This window comes from Cervus canadensis, chromosome 30 (assembly GCF_019320065.1).
Source record: "Cervus canadensis isolate Bull #8, Minnesota chromosome 30, ASM1932006v1, whole genome shotgun sequence".
Taxonomy (NCBI): domain Eukaryota; kingdom Metazoa; phylum Chordata; class Mammalia; order Artiodactyla; family Cervidae; genus Cervus; species Cervus canadensis.
The window spans coordinates 9,910,656-9,921,613 of record NC_057415.1 but is presented as its reverse complement, the minus strand read 5'-3'; the positions used below and the strand labels follow the sequence as shown (position 1 = coordinate 9,921,613).

Here is a 10,958-nt window from a genome sequence, read left to right as displayed (position 1 = left end):
TAGAATTCCAGTTGAGCTATTTCAAATCCTAAAAGATGATGCTGTGAAAGTGCTGCACTCGATATGTCAGCAAATTTGGAAAAGTCAGCAGTGGCCACAGGACTGGAAAATGTCAGTTTTCATTCAAATCCAAAAGATAGGCAATGCCAAAGAATGCTCAAACTACTGCACAATTGCATTCTTCTCACATGCTAGCGAAGTGATACTCAAATTCCCCAATCCAGGCTTCAGAAGTACGTGAACTGTGAAATTCCAGATGTTCAAGCTGGATTTAGAAAAGGCAGAGGAACCACAGGTCAAATTGCCAACATCTGTTTGACCATAGAAAAAGCAAGAGAGTTCCAGAAAAAAATCTATTTCTGCTTTATTGACTACACCAAAGCCTTTGACTGTGTGGATCACAACAAACTATAGAAAATTCTTCAAGAGATGGGAATACCAGACCACCTGACCTGCCTTCTGAGAAATCTGTATGCAGGTCAGGAAGCAAGAGTTAGAACTGACATGGAACAACAGACTGGCTCCAAATTGGGAAAGGAGTACATCAAGGCTGTATATTGTCACCCTGCTTATTTAACTTACATTTAGAGTACATCATGAGAAACGCTGGGCTGGATGAAACACAAGCTGGAATCAAGATTGCCAGGAGAAATATCAATAATCTCAGACATGCAGATGACACCACTCTTATGGCAGAAAGTGAAGAGGAACTAAAGAGGCTCTTGATGAAAGTGAAAGAGGAGAGTGAAAAAGCTGGCTTAAAACTCAACATTCAGAAAACGAAGATCATGGCATCCAGTCCCATCACTCCAAGGCAAATAGATGGAGAGACAATGGAAACAGTGACAGACTTTATTTTGGGGGGCTCCAAAATCACTGCAGATGGTGACTGCAGCCATAAAATTAAAAGATGCTTGCTCCTTGGAAGAAAAGTTATGACCAACCTAGACAGCGTATTAAAAAGCAGAGGCATTACTTTGCCAACAAAGGTCTGTCTAGTCAAAGCTATGGTTTTTCCAGTAGTCGTGTATGGATATAAGAGTTGGACTATAAAGAAAGCTGAGCACCGAAGAACTGATGCTTTTGAACTGTGGTGTTGGAGAAGACTCTTGAGAGTCCCTTGGACTGCAAGGAGATCCAACCAGTCCATCCTAAAGGAAATCAGTCCTGAATATTCATTGGAAGGACTGATGCTGAAGCTGAAACTCCAATACTTTGGCCACCTGATGCGAAGAGCTGACTCATTGGAAAAGACCCTGATGCTGGGAAAGATTTAAGGCCAGAGGAGAAGGGGATGACAGAGGATGAGATGGTTGGGTGACATCACTGACTCAATGGACATGAGTTTGAGTAAACTCCTGGAATTGGTGATGGACAGGGAAGCCTGGTGTGCTGCAGTCCATGAGGTCACAAAGAGTCGGACACGACTGAGTGACTGAATTGAGCTGAACTGAAGGATAGAGGACTCTGGAGCTCAGAGCAGGATCTGCCTAGAGATGGACATTGTAGAAGCTGTGGCCATGGCTGACATCCAGAAAGAGATTATAGTGTGAGGGGAGAAGAGGTCTTGCCCTTAGCCTTGAGAAGCTCCATTTGTCAATGATTATGTAAAGGAAGCTGAGTCTGCAAAAGGAATGAGAAGGAAAAGCCAAAGAGATATGAGGAAAACCGGAAAAATGTGTTACTTTTAGACATACAGAAAAATTTTAAGAAATAGGCAGTGGTTAACAGGGTCCAAGGCTATTTAAAATGTATATAAATTGGGGATTTTAGCATGTTTATTGGATTTAGCTACTAGTAATTATTAGTGATCTTCATGAGAATTGTTTTGGGAGCATGACAGAGTGAAAAAACACATTGGCATGAAATGATGAATAAATGGAAAATAGAAATTTTGTCTAGAAATGTAGGGAAAAAAGGAAAAGTGATGACTGGATAGGAACATGAAGTCAAAAGAGCTTTTTGGTTTTTCTTTTTTTTTTTTGGTTTTTCAATGATGAGACTTGGTCAAATTCTGGTGAAAAGGTTCCATTTGCAACTCTCTGAGACTTCATATCAAGGCTTGCTGCTGGAAGATCTAACAAGCTAGTTGGAAGCAGGTGATAGTCCTAGGTCGGGTAATTGGGTTGGAGGTCAAACGCTAAAAGAATAGCAGAAGGGGACAAACAATGAGGTCAACAGCATGTGAAAGACATCATAACTGAATAAAAATTGGCAATCATTCAGTTATCTTGATAGCTTCCCAAGGTGGGCTGAATTCAGAGGAATTATGTTTTTCTTAGATATGAATATCACCTCAAATACATTCCCCTAAGACTGTAGGAAGGCAGTGTTCTCTCAAATCCTGATGTTGAACCTTCCCCAGTATTTCTTCTCTTAGGCCACCATGCCTGCTAGTCCAGCATACCTCATCCAATTTTGCAGTAGTCAACAGTAAAGGGTTATATCTGAGATTTTCAGTACCTGACTCTACCTCAAGTGTTTCCTCTTCTCTGAGACTCTAGTTCTCAAGCTAACTCTTGCATTTCCAGCTCAGTTTCCACCTTAGGTAGAATGTGAGATCAGACACCACGGACCCTAATAAATCCAACATCCTCATTTTACATATGAGGAAATGAGCTTCAGGGAGGTAAAGGACTGGTCCTAAGAGCACCTAAAAAGGTGTAGGCTTTTTAACACTAAAGTACACATTCCTTCATGGTGTTGATAGGTTTAGTCATTAAGTTGTGTCTGACTCTTGCCACACCATGGACTGTCTGCCAGTTTCCTCTGTCCTTGGGATTTCTCAGGCAAGAATACTGGAGTAGGTTGCCATTTCTTTCTCCAGGGGATCTTCTGAACCTAGGGACTGAACCTGGGTCTTCTGCACTGCAGGCAAACTCTTTACCTACTGAACCCCCAGGGAAGCCACTGTGTTAACTTTTAGTAAAATCTGACTTCTTTTCAATAACAAGTTCTGGTGGACTATGAGTAACTTGGCTGTAACACTATCAAATCAATAGAACAAATATGTATTTAAATAACTGGGAAATTAATCATGACCTTAGAAAAAAATATTCTTATAATGGTTTGTCATATTTTATTATAATACTTATAATATGCTGTTTTTCTTTCTGATTTTTGCTTCCATACACACAAATGTAGTCACAAACACCCACAAACACACAACATATACTCACCCTACACCTGAATACTCTCCTATTGTCTTAAAGAAAGTAAAAAACAAACAAAAAACTCCTTAACTGAAATTAACCTATCTAGATGGATGGGACAATAAATTAATAGTTCATGTGTTAAAATACTACACAATAACTCATTCATTGTAATATGAATTGATTTTGAAATAATGTCCTAAAAATACACTGTCAGTTTAAAAAGGTATTTTATTATGTTGTGCTGGTTCTGGGAAATATATGATTAAAGCTTCATTATTCAGTAGTGAATTCAGTTATCCAAGATGTAATCATGGACTCAGGACCCATGTGCCGGTGCTAACTACTCAAGTGACCAGGGCATAATTAGGAAGATTCCTGGGGGTCAGTGATTTTTAAATTAAAGAGGCATGAGAATCACCTGTGGGGCTTGTTAAACCACAGGTCACCGGGCCCCACCCTCAGAGGTTCTGGGGTGGGCTCCAGGCGTTTGTATTTCTAACAGGTTACTGCTGGTTACAGAACCACATTTGGAGGGCTGATGCTTTAGGTAATCATTCAACTGAAAGTCACACAAAAAGAGGGACTGGTGGGAGTTTCCTGATTCCTTCAGAACCAACGCATGGGCTTGCAGTCTATTACCAAGTACCCAACGTGCTCTTTTCGTTCTGTTTGCTTTTAAATATTTACTTATTTATTTAACTGTGTTAGGCCTTAGTTGTGGCACATAGGATCTTCATTGTGTCAAGCAGGATCTTTCCTTGTGGTGCATGGACTCTCTAGTTGTGGCGTGAGGGCTCAGTAGTTGTGGCCAATAGGCTTAGTTGCTCCGTGGCATGTGGGATCTTAGTTCCCTGACCCAGAGATTGAAGCCACATACCCTGAGTTGCAAGGCAGATTCTTAACCACTGGATGACCAGGTAAGTCCTCCAAGTAGACAATATTATTACTTACTATCTTCCCTGTGCCCTTACTATGACTGAAATTTTCTAGGTCATAGTAGTAACTCAGGTCAGACAGATATGTGTGAAAAAATATATCAAGAGCACCAGCTGCTAGAACAGACACAAATACCTGCAAGCCTTCATGCTTTCAAACAATCAGACAGGCTTTACATGTCCTGTAATTTGAGAGTGAGGAGTGGTTTCATATTCCTTAATACAATCAATTTATGAGAAATGTGAAAATATTTTTGATAAACCTCCACTGCCATTGAACATGGCTATCCTATAATTTAGGTGTCACTAGCATAAACTAATGGAGAAGGAAATGGCAACCCACTCCAGTGTCCTTGCCTGGAGAATCCCAGGGATGGAGGAGCCTGGTGGGCTGCCGTCTATGGGGTTGCACAGAGTTGGACACGACTGAAGCGACTTAGCAGCAGCAGCACAAACTAAGGTAATGCTATTTCTACCGTAAGCTGCCTTTGACCATATATACTATTGCTGAGTTTAATGTGTTGATATTGTATTCAGTGTGCATGTGTGCATGCGTGCTAAGTCGCTTCAGTTGGGTCTGACACTATGCAACCCTGTGGACTATAGACCCCAGACCCCTCTGTCCATGGGTATTCTCCAGGCAAGAATACAGGGGTGGGTTGCCATGCCCTTCTCCAGGGGATCTTCTGACCCAGGGATCCAACCCACGTCTCTTCTGTTTCCTGCTTTGGCAAGCAGGTTCTTTACCACTAGCGCCACCTGGGAAGCCCCATTGTATTCAATAGATCCTCATTATTCATAGATTCCATGTTTGAGAATTTACCAACTTGCTAAAATTTATTTGTATCCCCCAAATCAATAATGTAGTGCCTTCCTGGTCATTTATGGACATTTACATAGTGGTGAAAAATTGAGTTGCCCAAAGTGCATGTTCTCAGCTGAGATCCAATAGGGTGAGGTTCTACCCTCTTGTTTTAGTTCTACTGTATGGAGGTATCCTTTTCATGGTCCATTTAGTGCCATGTTTTCCCCATGTTTGTGCTTTTTATTAGTGACTTGTTATTAAAATGGCCCCCAAATATAGTACTGAAGAGCTGTTTAGTATTCCTAAGGGTAAGAGGTCTATGATGTGCCTTGGAGAGTAAATACACATGTCAAACTAGCTTTGTTCAAGTATGAGTTATAGTCCTGTTGGTCATGAGTTCAGTGTTAATGAATCAATAACATACATTAAATGAGGTGTTTTTAAACAAGTGAAGTGACAGCGGCGGCGGCGGTGGACTGGGGAGGCGGCGGCCTGGCTTGGCCTGGCCTGGCCTGTCAGGGCACGGGAGGCGGCGGCGCCAGCACCATGTTCCTGCAGTACGGAGCGGAGGAGACGCCCCTCGCCGGCAGTTAGGGCGCGGCGGATTCCTTCCCAAAGGATTTCGGCTACGGCGTGGAGGAGGAGGAAGAGGAGGCGGCAGCCGGCAGCCGCGGGCGGCGGGGTTGGGGCGGGGGCCGGAGGAGGCTGTGGCCCGGGGGGCGCTGACAGCTCCAAGCCGAGGATCCTGCTCATGGGCCTCCGGCGCAGCGGCAAGTCCTCCATCCAGAAGGTGGTGTTTCATAAAATGTCACCCAATGAGACCCTCTTTTTGGAAAGTACCAACAAGATTTACAAAGATGACATTTCTAATAGCTCCTTTGTGAATTTCCAAATATGGGTTTTTCCTGGGCAAATGGGCTTTTTTGACCCACCTTTTGACTATGAGATGATCTTCAGGGGAACAGGAGCGTTGATATATGTCATTGATGCACAGGATGACTACATGGAGGCTTTAACAAGACTTCACATTACTGTTTCTAAAGCCTACAAAGTTAACCCAGACATGAATTTTGAGGTTTTTATTCACAAAGTTGATGGTCTGTCTGATGATCACAAAATAGAAACACAGAGGGACATTCATCAAAGGGCCAATGATGACCTTGCAGATGCTGGGCTAGAAAAACTTCACCTTAGCTTTTATTTGACTAGTATCTATGACCATTCAATATTTGAAGCCTTTAGTAAGGTGGTGCAGAAACTTATCCCACAGCTACCAACCTTGGAAAATCTATTAAATATCTTTATATCAAATTCAGGTATTGAAAAAGCTTTTCTCTTTGATGTTGTCAGCAAAATCTACATTGCAACAGACAGTTCTCCTGTGGATATGCAGTCATATGAACTTTGCTGTGACATGATTGATGTTGTAATTGATGTGTCTTGTATATATGGGTTGAAGGAAGATGGAAGTGGAAGTGCTTATGACAAAGAGTCCATGGCCATCATCAAGCTGAATAACACAACTGTCCTGTATTTAAAGGAGGTGACTAAATTTTTGGCACTGGTTTGCATCCTTAGGGAAGAAAGTTTTGAAAGAAAAGGTTTAATAGACTATAACTTCCATTGTTTCCGAAAAGCTATTCATGAGGTTTTTGAGGTGGGTGTGACTTCTCACAGGAGCTGTAGTCACCAGACCAGTGCCCCCAGCCTGAAAGCGTTGACACACAACGGCACGCCACGAAATGCCATCTAGCCTGGACGCCAGCGATCGGGGCTCTGTGCCAGCTTATTCTTCACTCCAGGGTCAGATGCCACGTGCGACAGGACATGGGAGTTGCCGCTAATGGGAACCTGGTACCTGTCCCTCTAGAGACAAGGGGTAGAGTTTCTCATTTGGATGAAAACCCCTTCAGCCAGTGGTGTGCAACTGAAGCTACTATTTCTTAAAAAAAAAAAAGCAAAAAAGAATTCCAGAGACCACAGAAGTGTGTGTCTTTCTCCTCTTGGGGGCCCTACTTTAAGTAGTTGGGATGTCTTGGACCTGGAGATAACAGCCCTTAACCTGTCCTTACCAGGGAATGTTGCCATCAAATATCAGTTGAAAATAATAGAAAGAACTGAATTTTTATATGCTTCACTTAGATTTTCATTTGAGTAGTCTCTAAAAATCCTGCCTCGCTTAAGTTCTAACACTGCCTCTCAGATTTCAATTTTGGACCTTGCACACCTCAGACCTTCTAAATGCATTTGCTTGCTAACTCAGAAGACACATGGTCTGACTACAGCAAAAAAGGACATTCCTGTATTGGTTTCTGAAGAAATGAGAAAATTTTGTGCTGCATCAAGTCTAGAGCAAGTCTCCAACAGTGGCTGCTGCGTTCGTTCCCTCTGAAGTGTTGAGGAGCAAACTTTGAGACAGAAGAAAATTTTGCACCTGTGTTTTGGATACCAGATACCTGGGTTCCTTCCCTCACATTTGATAAATGATTCTGATCACTGTTTTAAAAAAAAGGGAATTAAAAAAGTTGTTTTCCCCACAATCTCTTCCTCCTCTTAGGAGAAAAACTCATCGTGTCATTGAAATATTAAGCTCATTTTTCTTTAAACTTGATACCAGTCCCCACATACCTTTTATTCTAAGCTGTTGAGATTCTTTTAAGAATTGCTGTTTTATTGACCCTGAATGACCCAAAGGCACTGGTGGACTGTCCACTGGGGGTTGAAGAGAGCATATGACACCATGACATGTGTTGTTAAACATACTTCGTCTCCGGTGTTCCGACACCAAGTGTCAGCTGTGGTACTTTCTTCACCTAGGATGTTGATTATAATTGTCTTTTTTGTTGAAGGTTGATACCCTTTTCATTGACTTAAACTTACACATTACTTTTACTCCACATGCCCAGTTGTTATGTATTCCAAAGCCACTGGACCACTTGAGTACATAAGTGCCACTCTTGTATGAAGTGTGTGTTCAGGCCTGTAAACCCCACTGTGTGACTTGGCGTGCTTCCTGCAGGCGACTCTGACTGTTGAGTACTTACATGGACCATGGTGATATCCAAAAGAAAACGCTTTTATATTTATAGGTTATTTCATTGAACTATATAAAATGGGTATCAATAAATGTATTTACTCCAGAAAAAAAAAAATAAACAAGTGAAGTGAAGTTGCTCAGTCGTGTCCGACTCTTTGTGATCCCATGGACTGTAGCCTACCATGATCCTCCATCCATGGGATTTTCCAAGCAAGAGTACTGGAGTGGGTTGCCATTTAAAACAAGGTTATGTATTAATCAGTTGACAAAAACATTATGACCAGAAGCTCACAGGAATCTAACCCTGTATTTCCTTAGGGGCAATGATTGAGGATTTGCTAATCCAGTGTTTGAGCAGCTTCCTAGAACACAACTACCATATATAAGGCAAATCAACATGGCTTGGATTTGCTGAGGGTACCACGCTTAGTGAATTTTGTTCATCTGTTGATCAGGTTTACCAGTTCATTTCATATTATCAGCACTATATGTTCACTTCTCAAATATAACATTAAAATGCAGACTTTCCACCATGAAAAAGTAAAAATGTCACTCAGGTGACTTCGGGAATCTTCTCAGATGCAGTGAATCAGGGAGTACAGTCTAATATTTTACTTTTATTTTCCTTCCATAGTCTCCACAAAATAGAACTATTTGACTGCCTTGCTCTTACTACCAGGAGTGTGGGCTCCCTGGCCTCACAGTGTCCACACCTTCAGATCCTGAATATTGGGAGAGTCCCCAAGGTCTATGTGGACTGTCTGGTCAGGAGCCTGGAGAACTTACAAGAGGTGACTGCCCTTAATGTTGCTGGCCTCAAAGTGATGAGACTTCTTGGACTCAGACTGACATTTTCCTTGGTTTCCACCTGCCTAAGTTTTCACAACATAAAACTAAATAATGCTTCCATGTCTTTCCCACCTCATCATGAAATAATGCTCTGAAATGTACATTTTACCGGGGACAGAATCACAGAGTACCAGTATGATAGAAAGGGTTTGGACAGTGGACCATTTCTTCTACTCAAAAGAAGAAACATTTGAAACTGTTTCACTGAGGAAACATTGCTATTTGGTTATGGAATATGGAGGTAGCAGATCTAAAAGTTGACAAGGTTAACTGAATCTTCTGCCATTCTTCTAACTGAGCTAGTATTTACAATAATTCAACAGAACTATTAAATAAGAGATAATGATAATACCTATTATTTACAGAGCCCCTTCCATGTTTCAGGAATATATAAGGCACTTGCTACACACATTATTTCACCAGCTTCCCACTACCTCTGTGAGAAGAAGCATTGTCCCCAGTTTACAGGTAGAGTCGTCGAGGTTCTGGGAGGTGAAAGAAAAATGCTAGTCATGAAGCTAGTAGCTCTGGACCCAGGTTTGCTGGTTTTTCCCCACTATATTCACTTGGCTTCAGTCTATGTGGAAGGAAAAGGGAATCCATCCTCCCCCTCAGATATGATTAGCCAAACGGTGATGTGACAATGGGACAGGCTGCTTTTCACAAACTAAATGTTGATTGAAATTCTGTGAACTTGGATTGGACAGTACTTCTGGCTGAAAACAGATTATCATCATTCTGTTTTATACTGGTTGATTGGAAGCCAATGAAAAAATATTCTAACTTCAGCAGTTGCATTAAAATTTTTAAGTTCTCAGCTTTCTCTTTTTACTAGAATCATCTTGGGTTCTGAAGTGTTCTTGCCTTAAACCCTGAATGAATTAACAAGAGAAGAACAATACTATATTTCTCCTTTTTTTAAATCAAAATGTCATGTCTTTGAAAGAAATTCTTTTTAAGGGATGACAGTCTGCTCTTAGCTTGCTTGATGATGTATTTAGATATGTTTGGGAAAGTCTTTCACAAACTCAAACTTCTGGGAATAAATAAGCTTTCATTCTTAGTCTCTTTTCACTCAAAACAGCAAACTCACACAACAGTAGCTTAATCTTACTCAGTTTCTAGGCATTCACTTTTAATCCATGACGAGTTCCTAAATGAGTATTATGTGAGCTGTGCTGGATTACTCAATATCCTAAATAAGATGATGGGTACCATACAAGGACAGGGCCTATTGTTTAAATTATTTGAGTGTAATAATGCTGTATTACTATCATATTTGAGTTCCCTTTGTTAATCTAGACACAGTATGGGATAAGCATGTCCATGACTCTCCTTGATATTCAGATGGGGATTCTGTGGATTCTGGCACTAAAACAGATGTGCGAGAGCACAGATTTGGAGCCTAGCCCCAAAAGGTCACTGGGGCTTTCAGTGTTGATCATGAAGCAAAGCACAATTCCCAGCACACAGTCAGCGCTCTGTAAATTTTTGTTAACTTAATGATTGGGTTGAAACCAGGCTCTGAAGGCTGTATCACAGTAAATTATGTGCCAGTTGAATTTTTGAGAATCCTCATTTTGAATGCACAGTAAGAACTTGTTATATTTAAGAACTTTGCCTAGAATTACTGTGAAATGAATAGCTACTTCTTAATTTGCCTACTCTGTAAGTTTTACTTTAAAAAAAAAATTATATATTCCCTCCCACTGCACATTTTATACCTGTGATTCATTTATTTTGCAGTTGGGAGTTTGTATCTCTTAATCTCCCTCAGCTAATTCTCTCTTCCTCCCACCTCTGGCAACCAGTTCTTTTTTTCTCTGTATCTATAACTCTGTTCCTGTTTTGTTATATTAGATTCCACATATAAGTGAAATCATACAATATTTGTCTTTCTCTGACTTATTTTACTTAGCATATACCCTCTAGGACCATTCATGTTGTCACAAATGACAAGATTTCATTCTTTTTATAGCTTGGGTCTGTGTTCAGTGCCTAGCACCATCCTAATTACAATTAGGTGCTTATTAGTGATTTTTTATATAATGATGATATTAGGGAAATAAAATCTTTATGTTAATAGAGTACTATGTAGTCATTAACATGATGGTCAAAAGTAAAAACCTAATGAGCAATGCTTAAAATATGTAGAAAAATCATATAAAATCTTGGAG

General features: G+C 40.8%; 1 protein-coding gene across 1 annotated transcript; it reads left to right on the top strand.

Annotated features, from left to right (window-relative positions):
- The first annotated feature begins 5,441 nt into the window (after positions 1-5,441).
- LOC122432032 (ras-related GTP-binding protein C-like) lies at positions 5,442-8,035 on the top strand. The gene is given in 2 exon segments (XM_043453744.1): positions 5,442-5,558; positions 5,560-8,035. Coding segments are annotated over 2 exon segments (1,206 nt in total). The 3' UTR covers positions 6,649-8,035.
- The last annotated feature ends 2,923 nt before the right edge of the window (positions 8,036-10,958 follow it).